The following is a 21,745-nucleotide window of genomic DNA, read 5'->3' on the forward strand; positions in this document are numbered from 1 at the left end:
GGCAGCCTCCTTGTGTTTATTCTATGTATTAGGTAGAGCTGCTATGGCTCCCGTCTTAGTATTATTGCTTAATGTATAGGTGTCCTGAAGAGTCCCGTGGCACAGCCTCTCTTGTAACCAAAGCTCTGGATACTCAACGTGAACCCTTTCTGTTGTCTGAGTACACCCTCCCCTGTATTTGAGGTTTGGTTGCTGCTAGCAGATCAGTGGGAGTATTCACCCATGCCAGTCAGCTGCAGGGATTGGCTATGACCCTGACCACGAACTTCTGTCATCTATGGAGGATCAGTTGTGCAGGGCCAGGGTGATAGTGTTCCAACATGGTCTATAGTTGTCCACTGGCTGGGCAGGTTCTTTGGGTTTCCTGAGTGGTACAAGCAAAGGGCAGTCCCCACCTGTGTGTTGCCCAGGGCCGCCCTGCTTGAGCCATGAAGCAATATGAGATGGCTACTACTTGCGCTGTGCTTGGAGATTCCCAGACAAAGCCAAATTGTGAATCTAGGCTGCTTGCTGATAATTGCAGGCCTTGGGCCACTCAGCAAGAGATATGGGGCCTGCGGGTTCACTGTTTCTTGATAGGGTTTTCGACTCGACATTGTGAGGCTTGTTTGATAGGGTTTTCGACTCCACATTGTGAGGCTTGAGCCAAGACCAGCCAATCATATGAAAAGGCCATTGCTACCAGCTGTAGGTTTGGTGGGATGGAACCTCAGGGGATCTTCAGAGCAGGGCAGACCATGTTGGTCAGGTTAATGGAGTCTCAGATATAGTTCTGTGTCCTGGTGGGCAGGGGGGTACTTAGAAAAGGGACAGGTGGTTTCTCCCCTCCTTTCCTTCTGGGAGAAAGGTATCCCCCAGCTCTCTCTCACCTTGATGTCAGACACTTAAGTTTCTTCCTGGATGCCTCTGGTATCTTTCAAGCTGCTACCCCAGTTCTGGAGCTCAGAGGGAGTGAGTATGAGTAAGTTCATGTATGAGTTCTTTAAGGGGAACTCCTTGGGACTCCAGAATTTTCATCCACCAATTCAATCCCTGCTGGTTTTTGCAGCCAGAAGCTATGGGGACTTATCTTCCTGGCACTGGAAACCTGGGCTGGGGCTTGGTGTAGGGTTGGGACTCATTGCTCCCACAATACCCCTCCAGAATTTTTATCCACCACAAGTTTTATGTGGGACCATTCTGTCTCCACCTTTCCTACCAGTGTGGATGAATGTGGTTTCTTTAATTTTGTAATTGTCAGACTTCCACTTAACTTGATATCTCACAGTTCTGAGTGGTAATTGTTCTATAATTTAGTTGTAATTTTGGTGTGGTTGTATGAGGAGGCAAGCTGTGTTGACCTGTGCCACCATCTTGAACAGAAGTTTGGTTTTGGTATTTTTAAAAATCTTATAAAACCATATTACAGGAACAAGTATAAAGGACACATGGACAAAAACTAGGGGGGTGGGGAGGGCTGGGATGGGATTAAAAGAAAACTGTACTTGAACAACAATTAAAGTAAAATTAAAAGAAAAAACCTTATTAAGGTAGAAAGAGGCAGATATCAGTTACTCTGTGGGTATAGATGAGGAAATTTATACACAGAAATTTGAACTTAATGTAAAGGTTATTTCAGTGAATAGTGTCAAAGTATCATTTATTAGTGGTATGCTTTTTCCACTAAAAAACAAATATTGATCATTGTTGAGAAGATATTAGGATGTTGTCTTAATGACCTTGGAAATGCATCCAATTATTTTAACCTGTTGAATAAATAAAGTTTAAATAAATGTTTAGCAAATAAACTTTATATTTCAGTAGTTTTAAAATGTAAAATTTCAGTCCACAGAACAGGTAGATCATAGTTGTACCTGTAGATGGTGGGTATTTAGACCAGAAAAGACTTGAATTTACAGATACATAAAACCAGAACTCAAATGTTTGAAGGACTATTAAGTTAGGAATCCTGTGTTTGACTCCAAGGCTTTAAGCTTGGATCTGTATACGGCAGTGAAAGTTAGAAAGATTTTAAAAGAACTTGATAGCTGTCATAGGTGTGTGGACATAGTATTGGTTTTCCTTGGGAAATATAAAGTTTCCTGTGTTTTGTCTGTCATAGACTGGTGTCACCTGATGTGCATCAAGAGGGTTCTAGTCTGAAATTCCCATGTTATTTTCCAATCTGAAAATGATGATGTTAGCTAAGTATACAATATATTATTAAGGGGATGGAGTGCAGAAAAGAGATTTCCAGAAAGTTTTTTTGTAAAAAGGAAGACATGTCCTGGGCATTTTTTTCTCTCCAATTTTTATCTACCTTTTTGTGTGACACTTCACTCTAGTTATTTCCCCTGGTATAAAGTACCACTTCTGTATCTCTTTCAAGAAACATAGTTGATAGTTTTAAAGGACTTCACCTGTTTAGTGTTCACCAGGTAGTAAAGAAATTGATCAGAGTATCTACCACAATATTATTCCAAAATTCAGAGTTGTCCCTAAAAGCAGGGATGAGGTGAGAAGGAAAGCTTTACTTAGATCAGGTTTAGAGAAGAGTGACATTTGGCTGACCCTGTTTGATTAGGAGTTCTTTCTATTATTCAGCCACTTTGGCTTTTCCAAATTGCCAGATTATTTTTATTCAAGAGATATAATTCCCTTCATTTAGCTCCTTCTATTCACTGGTTTCCATCATCTACCAATCCATTTTTTAAAGGGCCGCCAATTGACAGTGCTGCTTTGTTGTTCTTCCCAGCTCTACTCTAGGGCTCCTGCCGCTGATCTCAAATGCAGGAGCAGCAGAGGTGCTTTGAGAGAGAGAACAGAATGTCAGAGAGTCCAGCGGGGGACCAACAGATTGTGGGAAACCATGTGACTGTGTGATTCACATCTCCATCGAGAGAACCGGTTGTTTCTGTGTCTAGATCCACCCTGTTACAAGGATAATACCATCAATAACGTAATTTTGATTGCCTGGATGCTTTGACACTGGCTTGAAAAATAAAACTTTTAACAGTGAAGTTACTAGTCAGATGAGTTTGAGTAGGACAGAACTAATGCCATTTAAATCAAGATAGTAGATAATGACTTTTTATCATTTAAAACTAACATTTTAGGCATTATGGGAAGAAGGTAATTCATCTGTGTATATTTATATTGTCACTAAAATATTCAGCTTGATTCTTTTGCTGCCAATTTTGGATGACCTGATGCTGTTTCATTTGTATATTGTTTCTAACAGTGAAACCCTTTTCAAAAGTGACTTGTATAAGACCATACTCGAAGTTAAAAACACATGAGTAAATTTTAGCTTTTGCCTTTAGGACATTGTTGTCAAGGAGCAAATTTTACCATGGATTAATTTTTGTGTTCTATTATTATATAATTACTAATAAACTACAACTTATGAATTTGTTTCTGCATACATTTACATCAAGGGACATCTATCAATTCTTAGAACATATAGGAGGGAAAATCAGTAACATTAATGTTATAATAGCGTAACATGGATATTTTTTTCAATCTAATTCTAGGACGACATAGACAGCCTAAACCCAGTTCTCAGGGACAACCCACAACTTCAGGAAGAAGTGAAAATTTGGGTAAAGGAACAAAAGGTTCAGGAGATTTTTATGCAAGGTAACTATTTTGAAGTTTTGTTTTTGTGTTTCTTTGTGTTTTTTGTTTTTAATGAGGCATTTTCTCTTGTTTGGTTTAGGTTGTTTCAATTATGTGCAATATAAATTGAAAGCCCAGTCTGATATTTTGAGTTTTACATAGTTCTGGGAAAATAATAGCAAAATCAAAATTATAATAATAGAAAGTTGATAATTTTACCAATTCACTAACTGATTTGAGCTAACTGCCTGGCATGAAATTATAGCCACACAGATGTTTTGTTGATAGGAAAAATTTCCATATTTACAGATTGCCTTAGGTGTGTCCTTCCTGGAAAAGGAAGCATTGTTTGCAGTAGCGGGTTGCCTAAAGCCACAAATGATTTCCTTTGAAGAGTGCTGTTGGTATCTGATAAAAGTGGCCTATTTCAATTTGCCTTCCTCTGTGGTTATCACAATACTAGTCTTAGTTTTTTCTTTTTTTTATAGTAAGTTTCAAGTTTGTCTACAATATGAGTTTCTAACAAATGATATTTTATGATTCTTAGTGATGTCTTTTTCTGTCAGTAAAATCAGTATGCAAATGTAATCAAACTTTTGTGAAATTGAATTGAAATTAGGATGATGTGTGAAGTATTGATATTATGTTGAGTGTTTATAAAAGGGGTTTGTTAATAAATTCCCATATTTATCTGAACCCTCAATTTTCATGCCATTTAAGCATTAATAGAGATAATCCTAAAGTTGCTTTGTATGGGTATGGCAGCAGATTATCTACTTATTAAATTCTTAGGCTAAATACCTTTTGAACTTTTAATATGGAGAATTCAAAATGCATTTCAGTGAGCTTCTATGTGTCTATCGCCAAGCTCCAGCAACTGTATGACCATGGCGGATCCTGCTACATCCATACTCCCATTTACTTTTATGAAGTTCCAGACATTGCCACATTCTATCTATATTTAAAGCCATCATGCCATTATGCTAAAAAAAATTAAAAGTTTTTTGTCCCTTTTCTAAACCCCCCCCATTAACAGTTTTTTAATATCGAATACTGGATACTCAGAATTTCCATTTGTCTCATAAACGCCTTGAATGATTTTTAACAGGATTAAGTGATATATTAACAAATCAGGGCTTTCAAAAATATCCACAAATTTATTGGTGGTTATGTTCTGTCTTACCTTTTTTTTTTCCTTCTAACTTGTTTAATGGAGAAACCAGGCTAATAGTTTTAATAACTTTGTTTCTTTATCATACTCTTAAGAGGTGAAAATACTAAAGCAATATAATATAGTTCCTGCCCATTTTATGCAGAATTATGTGAGGCTAAGTCTAATTATTTGGTGGGGAATTGAAATGTGATTACTTGGAGCAATTCTATAAGTTTTTTCTATATTACATTCAGAACAAAATTTGGAGTCTTATTCTTTCACAGTTATCAAAGACTACAGTTTATATACTTGATATGGATATGAGTATTTTTAATTTGCAGGTCATGTAGAATACTTTCTACAAATCTGTTAGTTGATTTATATTTTAGGCTGATATTGGCATAAAGCATTTTAAAACTGGCTAATAAATAGCAAACCATTAATTGATATGTTAACTATCACTGAAGAAGACAACATTGATCTAAAAATAAAATAAAAAATCCAGTCAGTCATTTCACTTTATTTTAACCTATCAACCTCACTTTCTTAATTTTTGTAAAAGGGAAAAACAGTACCTAAGATTTGAAGATTAAATGAGCACTTGCAAATTTTGAAAATACTTTGTAAATTGTTACTGTATAATACTCCCATTAAGGTGCACTAGCACACATGTCCCCTTACCTTCCAGTTCTTGTTAACATTCTTATAATCATTTTAGTACCTGTGAATTAGAAAAAAATTATATCTCCATTATACATCATCCTGCAAAAGTAAGTTTGTAGTTGTTTATATGGAAAATTATACAATAATTAATAAATAATAATACAAGAATAAAATCTCTAACATACAACAGTTAAACCTACTTGCCCCGCCCTATGTGTTCCTCTGTGGAGTGACTTTTAATAGGCATATTTTGTAAAGATACGGCATACCTATATGTAGATACCTTTTTAAAAAGTGAGTTTAAAGCCCTGGCTGGCGTAGCTCCAGTGGATTGAGCGCGGGCTGCGAACCAAAGTGTCGCAGGTTTGATTCCCAGTCAGGGCACATGCCTGGGTTGTAGGCCACGGCCCCCAGCAACTGCACATTGATGTTTCTCTCTCTCTCTCTCTCTTTCTCCCTCCCTTCCCTCTCTAAAAATAAAAATAAATAAAATCTTTAAAAGAAAACCTCTTAAAAAAAGAGAAAAGGTTATCTTAAAAAAATTAAAAAATAAAAAGTTTAATACAAATGTGTACCATATTTTTTTTACAAAACACTTTAGTGTCAAAATGGTTCGTAAAAGAGCATTTAATGCTTTTGTGTCAAAGCATTAAGTGAATTCATAAGTTCACTTAACAATCTCTGCATGTTTTAAGACTTTTGGCAGCTGAAGCATTAAGTTCCAAATTACCTTTTCATTTTAGCCATTTAGTTATGTAAGCCAACCTTGCTAAATACCTTTGAAATCATAGCACGCACTTTCTTGATCCCAGAGACATTCTTTCTGACTTACTTTATTTCCATTGAATTAGTAAGTATTTGTGTCTAGTAGAGTCTGTGTAGTTACCATTAACATTCACTTGCCTAATAATACTTTTTTTTTTTTTTGAAAACTGATATTCAGGTATATCATTCATGTGTAACATAACTCATGTTTCTCCTAAAAGGTAGTTTTTAAAAGAAAATGTCCACATTTAAGATACCTTATTTCTTGTGGTTCTTTTTTTTTTTTTCCTTTTTTTTCTTTTTAGGTCCTTATTCCTTAAATGGATACAGAGTAAAAGTATATAGACAAGACTCTGCCACCCAGTGGTTTACTGGCATAATTACTCATCATGATCTCTTCACTCGCACCATGATCGTTATGAATGATCAGGTAAATAATACAGCTAACATTTTTTGAAAGAAATATTTACAATTCAGATATTCCATGTCACCCCCAAAATGGATCAACAGATTGACCCTAAATAATTTTTGTTATTTTAGTCATATAATCCTAATAAGTTTAATATATAGATTTTACAGAGAGTTCTCTTTAGTTCAGGGAGGTAATGATGCCAAATTTATTTCAACACTGATAAAATTTCTGAAATAAGGACATCAGACTATTAGTTGATTAGTGTTTTGTTGTTTTTTTTTTTTAATCTTTAGGTTAGCTAAATTTTTTTGTAAATTTGTCAGCTTTCTTGTTTCTCCAGGAATAAAATATTTCCAAAATGTTTGCACTAATGAAAACTTTAACATACACTGTAGTCCTTTTCACACTAAATTTTGGAGTTGGTATGCTCTGTTAAGTTTTATGGTGAGTAATAAGGATACAAAGTTCAAGTGAAATTTTTAACTAACAGTCTGAAAGTGTTGATTTCAAGTATTTTAAAGCTATAGTTTATTTTCCCGAAAAAAAAAAGATATTTATACCATCCTACCTGTGTGGGTTGTAGAGGGTATGTGAATAAATGAGTGCCCGTTTATAAACAATTTGATGCTTTCATTAAAATTTAGTCAAAATAATAACTATATTATTTAATGGTATTTTTTTCCTAAAACGGTGATAAACTTTCACATCTTAATGAGGAACAAAATTGCTTTTAGTTTTTAAAATAGTTCTTTATTTAACCTGTCTTTTACAAATTATTATTAGTGTTATTTATTTAGACAATTTTGTCTTCAATTTTTGTCCTTCTTAAGCTTTACCCTTTTAGTTTTATACCTGCTTTTTGAAAATTATTTCCTTTTTCTTTTTAATACATTTTCAACTTAGCACTATACTTATTAACTTTTATCCTTGTTTTTCAAGGTATACTTCCAATAAATACATTTGCTTTTTAATTTTTGGTTAGCAGATACAGTATTAGGTTTCAGAAGAAAGTTGAAAACATAATTTTCTCTGTGATTGTTGAAATTGACTTATTATAAGTATAGCAGTATCTTATATAAAGTAGGGATTCCAGACTGATTTTTAGACATTTCTACTCAGTAATGAATGTGTACCTAAGATCACATTGGTTAACTGATTGGATTTAATTTTTATTCTTGTTTTATGTCATGGATTAGGTATTAGAACCACAGAATGTCGATCCTTCTATGGTTCAAATGACCTTTCTGGATGATGTTGTTCACTCTTTGTTAAAAGGTGAAAATATTGGCATTACATCACGGCGAAGGTCTCGTGCCAGTCAAAATAGCAACGCTGTTCACGTATGTATGTTGTTAGTTCTGGATTATTGTAAAAAAATTTTCCCTTAGATTACTTAGGATCAGGTAGTAACCAAATCATTATCAACTGGTTCTTTTTTAGGGTCATTATACACGTGCCCAGGCAAATAGTCCCAGACCAGCAATGAACTCCCAAGCTGCTGTACCAAAACAGAATACACACCAGCAACAGCAACAAAGAAACATCCGTTCAAATAGGAGGAAGGGCTCAGATAGCAGCATACCAGATGAAGAGAAGATGAAGGAGGAAAAATATGATTATATAGGACGAGGAGGTAGGATCCACTTTTTTTAAGGGAATGATAGTTAAAAATAACAAAAGTAAAATATACTTATTTAATATTGATATGAAAAATAAAACTTTATTTTAATCTTGCAGAAAATCCTAAAGGTAAAAACAAGCAGTTGATGAACAAAAGAAGGAAACCTGAGGAAGATGAAAAGAAACTACATATGAAAAGACTACGAACTGACAATGTTTCAGACTTTTCTGAGAACAGTGACTCGGAAAATTCAAATAAGAGAATAATAAATAATCCCTTAGAGCAGAAACCAGAGAATGAATTGAAAAATAAAAATACTTCAAAGGTAAATGGAGAAGAAGAAAAATCCCAAAATAATGAGAAGGCAGGAGCGGAGACACTAATAGATAGCCAGCCTCCCTGGGATCAAATACAAGAAGATAAAAAACATGAAGAAACAGAGAAGCAGAAGTTTGTTGACTCTCAGCTTCAAGAAAAAATTATTATTCAATCATCAGAACAGGCCACACTTTCTGATCATAATTCTAATGATTTACTTCTTCAGGAAAATATGGAAAAAACACATACCGTGGAATTATTACCGAAGGAACAGTTTACATCCAGACCACCCACACCAAAATGTGTTATTGATATTACAAATGACACTAACTCTGAAAAGGTGGCTCAGGAAAACTCAAATACCTTTGGCCTTCAGACACTTCAGAAAATGGATTCTAATGTTAGTGATCCAAAACATTCGATTGGAAGTGCAAAATACGTGGAAACTGCAAAACAAGATTCTGACCAGACTTGGGTCAGTGATGTAGTTAAAGTAGATTTAACCCAATCAAATGTTAAGAATGCTCCATCAGGAAATGATCATCTGATTATGGAAAAAGAGAAAAATCAGTATGTCTCTTATGCATCTTCTCTAAGTGCAGTTTCTGTGATGGAAGATAAGCTGCGTAAGCGAAGTCCACCCCCAGAGATTATAAAATCTAAACTTAATGCTTCAGTAGATGTTCACAAGGCAAAATCTAGTCCCTTACCTGAAGTTGTTAAATCTAAAACTACCCATTCTCCTGATTCTCTAAAGTCTAAGGCCACTTACGTTAACAGCCATGCTGCTGGTGAAAGAAGACTGGCAAATAAGATAGAACACGAGTTATCAAGATGCAGTTTTCATCCAGTTCCTTCTCGGGGCAGTACATTGGATACTACAAAGAGCCCTCTTATCATAGATAAAAATGAGCATTTCACAGTTTACAGAGATCCTGCACTTATTGGGTCAGAAACAGGAGCTAATCACATTTCACCTTTCCTAAACCAACATCCTTTCCCTCTTCATTCTTCATCCCATCGAACCTGTTTAAATCCAGGTACCCATCACCCTGCCTTAACTCCTGCACCTCACCTACTGGCTGGATCATCTAGTCAAACTCCATTGCCTACCATTAACACTCACCCTCTGACTAGTGGTCCACATCATTCTGTTCATCACCCTCATTTACTTCCTGCTGTGTTACCTGGAGTGCCTACTGCCTCCTTACTTGGTGGCCACCCACGATTAGAAACTGCTCATGCCAGCAGCTTGAGCCACTTAGCACTAGCACACCAGCAACAGCAACAGTTGTTACAGCATCAATCACCTCATCTTCTTGGACAAGCCCATCCTTCTGCTTCATATAGTCAGCTTGGTCTTTATCCAATTATTTGGCAATATCCAAATGGAACACATGCATACTCAGGACTTGGTCTACCTTCTTCTAAGTGGGTTCACCCAGAAAATGCAGTTAATGCTGAGTCATCATTAAGGAGGGTAAGTAATGTTATATTTAACCATATATCAATATATGTGTTAATCCGCACATGTTCAAGTGCTTTGTAAAATGCATTAAAATTTTTCAGTTATTTTTCTAAATATAATGAAACTTTCCAGTTCTAACTTTGGAGCCTTGTAATCTGAACTCTAAATTAATTGTGGTACATATCCATAATTGTTTTTGCTTCCCTAATTTCCTAGAAGTGAAGTTTCTGAATTACAAATTAATAGACCCTGGCTAGCTAGCTCAGTTGGTTGGAGCATCGCCCAATACACCAGGGTTGTTGTGGCTTCAATCCTTGGTCAGGTCATGTACAAGAATTAACCAGTGAATGCATAAATAAGTGGAACAACAAATCATTGTTTCTCTTTCTCTCTCCCAACTGCCCTTCCCCCTTCCTCTCTGTCTAACATCAGTGAATAAATATTTTTAAAATCATATAAAATTGTAAGGCTTTTGATATATGGTATCAAATTATTCTTAAAAGACAAATTGTTATACCCCCAGCAAGATACATCATATTGATAGTATATTACAAGCTGAGAATGTCTTAAGGGAGCCAGGGTTAGAGGGTCCCAATATTTGGCAATAAAGTTGTAGTTTAGATTTTTTTCTGCCTAATAGAATATTGCTGTAAGTAATGGTATAATGATCTGATTCCTTCATGGGCTATGTGGTTTCTCTAGCCAAATTCCTTTTCATACTAAGAAATTGTTGAAGGCATTACCAGCCTTATTATAAAAAATGGGGGAGTGGGGGTCCCTGTTAAGCTTTAGGAGACAACTTAGTCCTTGAGCCAACCCAGCATTCTCTTCAGCAATGTCTCAGAATTTTTTTAACTTCCTCCCTCCCTTCCTTCCTTCTTTCCTTCCTTCCTTCCTTCCTTTTTATTTTATGGAAAAAACCACATAACATTAATTTAGATGCTATCTTTTTAAATACACAGTACTGTTAGGTATAGTCACATTATTGTGCAGCAGACCTCTAGAACTTTTTCATTTTGCAAAACTAAAACTCTATACCTATTAAATACAAGTTTTCCTTCCCCTTCCCCGAGTCTTTAGCAACAACTACGTTTCTGCTCTCTGTTTCTATGATATCTGACTGCTTTAGATACTTCATTAGAGTGGAATTACGCACTTTTTATTCTTTTATAGCTTTCTTCACATCACATAATTTTGATGATAGCTTAGCCATATTTGTAGCATGTAACAGGATTTCCTTTTTTTAAGCTGTATTAGTATTCCATTTTATGTTTATACCACATTTTCTGTATATATTCATTTGTCCATGGACTTGGGTTACTTCTATGCCTTGGTTATTGTGAATAGTAATGTGATGCACATGGGTATTTTTTGACACCTTTCACAAGTTGAGAGAGATCCACAATAGATATATTGGGGTGGTAACTTGGAAGACAATGCTAGTGACCTTCTTTAGGAACAATACTGCTTACATAGAGCCATGTCAGTACTAGTAGGTGCAAGTATGGTGTTCCTTGTGTCAAAGGTTTGTCAGAGGAGCTGTTACATTTTGGGTAGCAATGATGACATAGACTATGGTTGTGAGTCCTCTTTTAATTCCCAATTTGTGATAGTTGACCTTGGTGGTAAGGGGCATCAAGATTTCAAAATAGAGTCCTACCACTTTTGAAGGATATTACTTGTTTATTCCCATGACAAACATCAACTTTTTTAGCTCCAGTTTCATATAAGCTTTGACTTTCTCTAATGAAGTCATCAGGGACCTACACGATTTATTCTTCAGCATCCCTATGTTTGATTTTGGGAGAATCTGAATTCTAGAAGAATTTTCTTATGTTAATCATGAGTTTCCGAATCCCATTCCTTTCTTACATATATACTCACCCAAGAACATGCTTATTAATTTTAAAGAGAGGAGAAGGGAGGGAGAAAGAAAGGGAGAGAAACACTGATCGGTTGCCTCCTGCACATGCGTCAACCATGGGCTGCAGAAACTCTCAACGCAGGCATGTGCCATGAATTGGAATCAAACCTGCAACCTTTTAGTTTACAGGATGACACCCAGTAAATATGGGACATTGATCTTGCAGTAGGGCAAATCTTTCTAGAATGTGTACATTACATACTTCCAGTTAATGAAGAGTCACTAATCATACTAAGACACTCTTACCAGAATTGAAAGCAGTCCTGATGACCCAAGTGCCCAGTACACACACATTTTTTTTACTCTGACCCTTCACTCTCATGTGTTGTGAATGTAGCTGCAGCTGGTAATTGGACAGACTAGATAGAGGAGCACATGGGAACCAAGAGCTGACAAATATTCTTGTGTTTTAGTCCATAACTCTTAAACCCTGGAAAACAGATCTAAGTAGCTGTTAGAAATGTCTTGGTTAGGAGCCTCTCTCAGTGTGTGTACTACAATTAGCTTCTATGTTTATAATGGTATAAAATGTTTTGTTAACTGGTCATACTTGTTAAAGCTAACTTAATCAAATTTTCATTTATTATGTAAAATCATTGTGAACAAAAGTGAAGAATTTTTAAACCTGGTGTTATAAATAAAAGTAAAAAATCAATTAGGTAATTATTTGTAATGTTATTTTATAGTAAAAACTTACCATTCCCATAATTGATTACAACTTAAAACTTCTGAGTCTTGGAGAACTAAAGCCTTTTAAACATTTGAATATTTATTTACATGCATAATACATACATGTGTATATTTTTTCTCATGAGGTTTATGGTTTATAATGTATTTTTTAATTTAAGTAATTGACAGCACTGTGTCTTTGGCGTGATATCATATTGCTTTTGCATTATCATTTGGAGATGTAAAATTTATTTCCTCTATCAAAAGCAAAGGATTATATTTTCCCAGTATCTGGACTCAACAAATCATGTTCTGGAAGAATGTCAGTGAGTCATAGCATAAAAACAATTCATAAGCATGTCCTTCAATGTTAATTGTCAATTTACAGATCAGTGTCAACAGATACTCAGAATAAGAAAGGCAGCATATTGACATATAAAAAAATAGTTCCATTATACCTGCATTCCTCCAAGTTTAATGGCCCAACGGTGTTTATAGTTTATAGTGAAATAGGATCTTGAAATGTAATTTTCTGCCAGTTTTAAGTAAATTGTTACATTGAAAATGTTGGTTCTTTTTCATGACAAAATTGGCTAATGAACTTGATTATAATTTCTGTATGTAGTGAAATGTATTTTAGGAATAACACATTCGAATGTTTTTAAATTGCCTACATGAATTTGTTTGATATAGAATTTTAGGCAATCATATAAGTTACAATGACTCAGGAGTGTCCAGCCTGTAGGCTACATGCTGCCCAGGATGGCTATGAATGTGGCCCAACATAAAATCGTAAATTTACTTAAAACCTTTTTTTGCTCATCGGTTTTTGTTAGTGTTTGTGTATTTAATGTGTAGCCCAAGACAACACTTCTTCCAGTGTGGCCCAGAGATGCCAAAAGTTTGGATACCCCTGCTACATTCTTTAATATGTTAAAGGCAATGATTTCAAGATTTATATTCAATAAAATAAATAATAAATTTCTAGAAATTACTATTTTAATGCTGATTATTTTTGACATACCCATATAATTATGTTGGTTACTTATTGTCTGCATATTTCTCATAAGATGCATTTAGAAAAAGTCACGTTTCATAAATGTACTGTTCTTTAAGTCCTACTGTGGTGCTGCTTTTAGCTTATTCTAGTAACTAAAGTCTGATTTTTTTTTAATAGAATTCTCCCAGCTCATGGTTACATCAACCCACCCCTGTGACCTCAGCAGACGGTATTGGATTACTTAGTCACATTCCTGTCAGACCTTCTAGTGCAGAGCCTCATCGGCCTCTTAAAATTGCAACGCATTCCAGTCCACCATTGACAAAAAGTTTAGTAGATCATCACAAAGAGTAAGTTTACCAGTGCTTAATATTAACAAATGCCTTTTCTTTTATAGTTATTCCTTCTTCTTTTTTAAAGATTTTATTTTACTTTTAGAGAGAGGGAAAGGGAAGGAGACAGAGAGGAAGAGAAATATCGTTATGCAAGAGCAAATAATTGCCTCTCACGTGTACCCTCATCCAAGGACCTGGCCCACAGCCCAGACATGTGCCCTGGCTGAGATTTGAACCGGCAACTTCTCAGTTTGCAAGCCAGCCCTCAATCCATTGAGCCACACCAGCCAGGGCTCTTTTATAGTAATTCTTAATACAGTTTCTAAGTAGATGATTTTAAGTTAATAAATGTCTTAAAACTAGGCTAAAAACAAGTGCTCTTCTTTCTGTTTTTATGTATGGGGTTGGATAAAAAGTCTGTATGGTTTTTGGGGGGTTTTTTTTGTAAAAGAAAAGACACATTTTTCATTTTTACCATAACTTTATTGATTTGGATGTTTTGAATATGTCAGATATCCCATGTGTTATACCATTTATTGTGGTTGGTTAATGTCTCGATTTGATCACCATCAATTTCAACTGGTCTACCTGACCATGGAGCATTGTCCAGTGAGAAATCTCTAGCACGAAACTTCACAAACCATTTTTTTTACACTTCAGATTAGTGAGAGTACCTTCTCCATACACTGCACAAATATTTTTTTGCATTTCAGTTGCATTTTTACCTTTCTTGAAAAAATAAAGCACTTCCATCAAGATGGCAGCATAGACAGATGGCTCGCCTCTTCATACACTCACATCAAAATTACAACTAAAATATGGAACAACCGTCACTCTGAATTGCCAGAAATAGCATTGAATGGAAGTCTGAGAGCTACATAATAAATGAAACCACATCCATCTAGATTAGTAGGAGGGGCACAGATGGGGAACGGTGCCAGAGTCAGGAAGAGAAATCCCCACAACCTCTGGCTGCAAAAACCAGTGGAGATTAAGTCAATGGAAGAAACTTCTGTAGCCCCAAGCAGATCCTCTTAAAGAACTCCACACGGGGACTCACCTATTCAGACTCATACTCTCTGAGCTCTAGCACCTGGGTAGCAGCTTTTGAGTCACCAGTGGCCCACAGTGAGAAACTGAGATGTTTGACATCAAGGCAAGCAGAGGTCATTGTCCCTTTTCTGAACCCTCTTCCCACAGAGCTGGAAGGCTGGGGCCACATCTGAGAGTCCATCAACCTGGCTGATACTGTTGACCCACCTTGGAGGTCTCCAGAGACTCCACCCAACTTTGGACCCATCCAAGCTGCTTTTCCATATGAAATACTCACCTTGTCTCATGCTGCACAACTTCGTAAACCCTTTCAAACAGGCAATAACAGGCTTCAGTGAGCCCTAGACCTGGCACTAGCAACAGCCAGCCTAGATTCATAGCTTGGCTTCGGCTTGGAATCTCTAAGCCCAGCGCAGGTAGCAGCCATCCCCAATTGCTCTATAGCTTAGGTAGCGTTGCCCCATGCAAAAAAAAACAGGTGGGGGCTAACCTTGGCCAGAACCACCTGGGAAACCTTAGGGCCAGCACATCTAGTGGACAGTACACACCACTTCAGAACACCACTACCCTGTACCTGCACAGCTGATCCTTAATGGAGGGTGAGGTGGGTACAGCCAATCCTTGCAGCTGATTGACCTAGGTAAATCTTTCCCATTGATCTGCCAAGAGCAACCAATGTAACAAATGTAACAGGAGAGTGGACTCAGCCCACAGGAAAGGCATACCTCATGTGCCCAGCTTGTGTGATAGGGGAGGCTGTGCCACTGGACCCTACAGGACTTCTACATTAGGCCATGCTACCAAGACATGGAGTCAGAGCAGCTTTATCTAATACGTAGAAACAAGCACAGGGAGGCTGCCGAAACAAGGAGACAAAGAAACATGGCCCATAAGAAAGAACAGATCAAAACTCCAGAAAAAACGTTAAACAAAATGAAGATAATCTATCAGGTGCAGAATACAAAACACTGCTTATAAGGTTGCTCAAGGAACTTAATGAGGACCATAGCAGCATAAAAAAAGATTCAGTAAGAAATACACAATTTATAGGTAGTAAACAGTAGAGTGGATGAAGCTGAGAAATCAGTGATTGATTTGGAGCATAAGAAAGCAAAAACAATCAGAACAACAAGAAAAAAAGAATCCAAAAAATGAGGATAGTATAAGCAACTTCTGTGACAATTTCAGAGGTCCCACATTTGCATCATAGGGGTACCAGAAGGAAAGAGAAAGCAAAAAATTGGAAATCTGTTTGAAAAAATCATGAAATAAAATTTCCCTAATTTGATGAAGGAAATAGACATTCAAGTCCAGGAAGCACAGATAATCTCGAAGAGGCCCAGTGCAAGACACATCATAATTAAAATGCCAAAGGTTAAAGATAAACAGAATCTTAAAAGCAGCAAGAGAAAAGCATTGGTTATTTACAGGGGCATTCCTATAAGACTCATCTGATTTCTCAAAAGAAACTTTGCAGACTAGAAGGGAATGGCAAGAAATATTTAAAATCATGAAAAGCAGGGACTTACAACCAAGAGTGTTCTACCCAGCAAAAAAAATCATTTAGAACAAAGGCCAGATAAGGAGCTTCCCAAACAAGAAAAACTAAAGTTCATCATCACCCAACCATTATTTTATGAGATGTTAAAGGGACTTATTTAAGAAAAAGATCAAAACTGAAAAATTAAATGGCAAAAATACATATCTATCAACAACTGAATCTAAAAAAAAAACAAGAACAGAGACAGAATCATGGATACCACAGTGTTTTGATGGTTGTCAGAGGGGAGGAAGTGAGTAGGGGGATGGGTGAGGAGGTGAGCAGATTAAGAAGTACAAATAGGTAGTTAAAGAATAACCATGGGGGTATAAAATACAGCATAGGAAATGGTAGTAGCCATAGAACTCATTTGCATGACCCAAGGACACGAACATTTGTGGGGGGTTGCCTGAGGGACTGTGGTGTGCTGGGTGCAGGGGGCAAAGGGGAAAATCAAGACAATTGTAATAACAATCTATAAAACAATTTTTTAAAACAACAAAGCAAATATGCCAAAAATGTTGCATATTTTGTTCCATCTTCAGTATTCGAATGGCTGCAAAAAAATTTCAGTGTCCCTAAGTTTCTTTTTTAAATGTTTCCTGATATGACAGCTGTCATAATACAGCCTAACAGAACTATTTTTAATGAAGTTTCAGGCAGCTAAACACTACTAGAGCCATCTTATGGTGTAAACAAATCATTAACTTTTTGGCCAACCCATACCTTCGAATTTACTAGATAATATTAGAGTACATACAATGTCATGTTTTACTTCAATAATAGAATGATATTGCATAGAAGCTATCTTTGGATCATGTAAGAAAAAAATGGTTACAGAAACTTTCGTATATTTTTAAAGTAGATTTTTATTGCCATGGCTGGTGTGGCCCAGTTGTTTAGGCTTTGTCCTACAAAGCAAAGGGTCACTGGTCCAATTCCCAGTCAGGGCCCATACAGGAGGCAGTCGATCCATGTTTCTCCCTCACATCGATGTTTTTCTCCCTCTCTTTATCTCTCCCTTCCCCTCTCAAAAAATTATTTTTTTATTATACTTGATATCATATCAGTTTCAGGTTGTGCAACCCAGTGTTTAGACATTTATATTTATGACATGATCATAGTACCTATCTGACACCATACCTTTGTATATTTTCTTTTCAGAGAATTGGAGAGGAAAGCTTTTATTGAACCATTACGTTCTGTTGCATCCACATCAGCAAAAAATGACCTGGATCTAAACAGGTCACAGACTGGAAAAGATAGTCACTTGCATAGGCATTTTGTGGATCCTTTGATGAATCCATTACAGAGACCACCCCAGGAGACTGGAGAGAGATTAAACAAATATAAGGAGGAACACCGTCGAATTCTTCAAGAAAGCATTGATGTTGCTCCATTTACAACTAAAATCAAGGGGCTTGAGGGTGAGAGAGATAATTATTCCAGATTAGCATCGTCATCTTCTAGCCCTAAAAGCCATGTCATCAAACAAGATAAAGATATGGAATGCTCAGTATCAGATCATTATAAAATGAAGCACTCAGTGCCTCAGAGTTTGCCCCAAAGTAACTATTTCACTACATTGTCTAACAGCGTGGTTAATGAACCGCCAAGGTCATACCCATCTAAAGAGGTTTCAAATATTTACACTGAAAAACAGAATAATACCCTTGTAGCAGCTGCTAATCCTCAAACTCTGACTTCATTTATATCATCTCTTTCAAAACCGCCACCTTTGATTAAACACCAACTGGAAAGTGAAGGTTTAGTAGGCAAAACACCAGAACATCTTCCCCATCAAATTGCTTCTCACTCAGTAACAACCTTCAGAAGTGATTGTAGGAGTCCTACCCATTTGACAGTTTCTTCTACAAATACACTCCGGAGTATGCCTGCTTTACATAGAGCACCAGTGTTTCATCCACCAATTCATCACAGCCTGGAAAGAAAGGAAAGCAGCTATAGTAGCCTTTCCCCTCCAACTTTAACTCCAGTGATGCCTGTAAATGCTGGTGGGAAGGTTCAAGAATCACAAAAACCTCCAACTCTAATTCCTGAGCCAAAAGAATCTCAGGCAAATTTTAAGAGTTCTTCTGAACAGAGTTTGACAGAAATGTGGAAGTCTAATAATAACCTCAGTAAAGAAAAAGCTGAATGGCTTGTAGAGAAAAGCACTGGAAAGTCACAGGCTGCTATGGCATCTGTCATTGTCCGTCCACCTTCTAGTACAAAACTTGACAGTGTGCCAGTAATGCAGTTAGTGTCCAAAGATCGAGTTAGTGAAAGATCTTCAACTGAGGCAAATCAAACAGATTGCCTCAAACCAGCAGAAGCTGGAGAGATTGGAAGAATAATTCTGCCAAGTGTGAATTCAGACAGTAGTCACATAAAATCTGCAAAAAACTTCCAGGCAGTCTCACAGGGCAATGTTCCCAGTTCAGTTGTGTCTGCTGTAAGTACAATGTGCAACACCAAATTGGATATATTCACATCTGCTTCCACTACCAGCAGTGCTTCCAGCTGGGGTGGGTCTGAAGTAATTTATTCTTTATCAAATACAATTTTATCCTCTAAATCCTTAGAATGTACCTCTTCAAAAAGTGTCAGTCATTCAGTTACTCAAACACAAGAATGCAGGGTCAGCACCACGGCTCCCGTTACGCCAGCCAGTAGTAAGACAGTAAGTGCTGTTCAGCCCAGCTCTGGGTTCTCAGGCACAGCTGATTTTATTCATTTAAAAAAGCACAAGGCAGCATTGGCTGCAGCTCAGTATAAAAGTAGTAATGTTAGTGAGACTGAGCCTAATGCTGTGAAAAATCAGTCATCTTCAGCCTCCCTTCTCTTGGATGGCACTGTAGTCTGTAGTACAATAAACAAAGCAAACTCTGTAGGAAATGGGCAAGCATCCCAGACAAGTCAACCAAACTACCATACTAAACTAAAAAAAGCCTGGCTTACTAGACACTCAGAAGAAGATAAAAATACTAATAAAATGGAGAATTCAGGGAATTCTGTTTCGGAAATTATTAAGCCATGTTCTGTTAATTTAATCGCCTCTACATCAAATGATATACAAAATAGTGTAGATAGTAAGATCATAGTTGATAAATATGTAAGAGATGATAAAGTCAATAGGAGAAAAGCCAAAAGAACTTATGAGTCTGGTTCTGAAAGTGGAGACTCAGATGAAAGTGAAAGCAAGTCAGAGCAAAGGACTAAAAGGCAACCCAAGCCAACTTACAAAAAGAAGCAAAATGATTTGCAGAAGAGAAAAGGTGACATGGAGGAAGATCTAAAACCCAATGGGGTTCTCAGCAGGAGTGCCAAAGAAAAAAGTAAATTGAAGTTGCAGAGCAACAGTAATAGTGGTAAGTAAATTTCTTCTTTTATCTCAGGTAAAACATGCTGTATGTTCTTGGAATAATAATACCAATCATTCAAGCAGTCCTTAACAATGGGTAAAAGTTAAATAAAAACAGGGATGAGGGTGGTTAGGGTTTTCTGTGCTCATTTCTATATTCAAAAAAACATTCATAATAGGTAAAAGTCAAAATTTTGAGTAATGTTTAGATTTCATTTGTGGCAAAATAAGTTATACTTGCCAGTAATATTCACTATAAAGTGTTTGTATATGGTTTTACTCTCGAAGTAATTTTTTTCAGTTGGTTTATTTCTTTTTAGGTATGTTAATTAATGCAGAAAGCATTTAATAGTTTCATGGTATCTGTATGTATCCACATACAATATATGAAATGTGTCTGACAATGTAGACATTCAAGAAATTCTTTTCACAAGCATTTGGATGCTTGATGGCTCTTATTTGGGCCTTTTTACTGAATGAGGTTTTCCCACATGCCCATGTGGAAATCAGAAGCAAAGTGAAGGAAAGAAAACCAGCAGGATGCAATTACAGAAGAGGACAGTCAGAAAGGAGAAGAATAAAGGACTGCAGGCTCAAGTCGAGACAGAGAAGCTGAGAAACTGAAATGCTAATATGGATAGAAGGACCTTCTATTTATTTTGAGTATTGGATCGTATAGTGTTGCTTTTTCTTTTTCCTGTGTTCTACTTATTTCCCCCAATGAATTCTAAAGGGACTTGATGTGGTCAATAATTGATTGTCTTCCTTCACATTAACTTTTACTTAGGTGTGCTGTGTATTCAAATATTTAAGTTAAACTTAAAAAAAACAAAGATAGCAACCTTCCAGTTTTTAACACTTAATAAACTTATGAAATTAAATTTATAAAATTAACTTTTAATGAAGTACATACTCTGTTTTCATTTTGAAATTAAATGTTCATGTTTCCCATGTAAGAATTCTAAGACAAAAATTGGAATCAGCATTTCCCCCCATGCCAAGTGATGCTTAGTGAAATCTCCCCTACTGAGTACTAACATCAGAGAGGCTTTTTTAAGTTCCATTTATTCCCAAGTCCAAAATAATAAGTAACTATTAAATGCCATCTTTTAATTATGGGCAGAGTTGACTTGCTGTTATTCTCTGCCATCTAGAAAATTCTCTAAATTGGGAATTTATAAATCTAATTTCTCAACCTGAGTAGTTAATATACTTCGTGGATTAAATACAACCATTTGTATTTAATCTAATGTTCACTGGGGTTGTTGTTAGTCACAGTCAAAAAGAGTTAGTAAACCTCTGGCTGGTGTGGCTCAGTTGGTTGGAACATAATCCTGTACACCAAAAGGTTGCAGGTTTGATTCCCAGTCAGGGAGCCTACAAGAGGCAAACAGTCATTCTCATTCTCTCTCTCTCTCTCTTTCAAACACACACAAAGCAATGAAAAAATGTCCTAGGGTGACAATAAAAAAGATATTTTTAAAAGTGATTAAAGTCTGCACTTAGAGATTGTACTATGAAGACATATGCTATTATACGCATGTATATATGTGCACAAGTACACATACAGTGTGTTTCTCAAGTTAGCTGCTTTTTTATGACTAATTTTTACATTGTTTTATGACCTGAAATTGCCCATGAAATTTAAATATATCTGTAAGTCCTGTGATACACGAAACCAGTGGCTTAACTATAATCAGAGTTAATTTCTATGTCTCAAATATTTTTAAGGTGCTAACATAACAGAAATTAAAGATTAACATGTATTTGTCCCTAGTAATTCTATTTCTCCCTAGTTTTCTGTTGCTAGAGCAGCTATTTGAGCATTTGCTAGTAAATTGAGAACTAAGATTGAAAAGGTTC

General features: G+C 36.2%; 1 protein-coding gene across 6 annotated transcripts in view; it reads left to right on the top strand.

Annotated features, from left to right (window-relative positions):
• The window catches only part of JMJD1C (jumonji domain containing 1C), a 261,892-nt gene that overhangs the window by 204,396 nt on the left and 35,751 nt on the right, over positions 1 to 21,745 (top strand). For 3 of the 6 annotated variants that reach the window (XM_028511400.2, XM_036026904.1, XM_036026906.1), the window contains 7 exons: positions 3,513 to 3,618; positions 6,484 to 6,608; positions 7,787 to 7,930; positions 8,031 to 8,223; positions 8,328 to 10,009; positions 13,768 to 13,940; positions 17,683 to 19,889. In XM_028511400.2, the coding sequence (XP_028367201.1) occupies positions 3,513 to 3,618; positions 6,484 to 6,608; positions 7,787 to 7,930; positions 8,031 to 8,223; positions 8,328 to 10,009; positions 13,768 to 13,940; positions 17,683 to 19,889 (4,630 nt within the window). Of the gene's footprint in view, positions 1 to 2,734; positions 2,939 to 3,512; positions 3,619 to 6,483; positions 6,609 to 7,786; positions 7,935 to 8,030; positions 8,224 to 8,327; positions 10,010 to 13,767; positions 13,941 to 17,682; positions 19,890 to 21,745 lie in introns of all 6 variants that reach the window. The other 3 variants (XM_036026902.1, XM_036026907.1, XM_036026905.1) reach the window with 3 other exon arrangements.

Source organism: Phyllostomus discolor, chromosome 5 (assembly GCF_004126475.2).
Source record: "Phyllostomus discolor isolate MPI-MPIP mPhyDis1 chromosome 5, mPhyDis1.pri.v3, whole genome shotgun sequence".
Lineage (NCBI taxonomy): Eukaryota > Metazoa > Chordata > Mammalia > Chiroptera > Phyllostomidae > Phyllostomus > Phyllostomus discolor.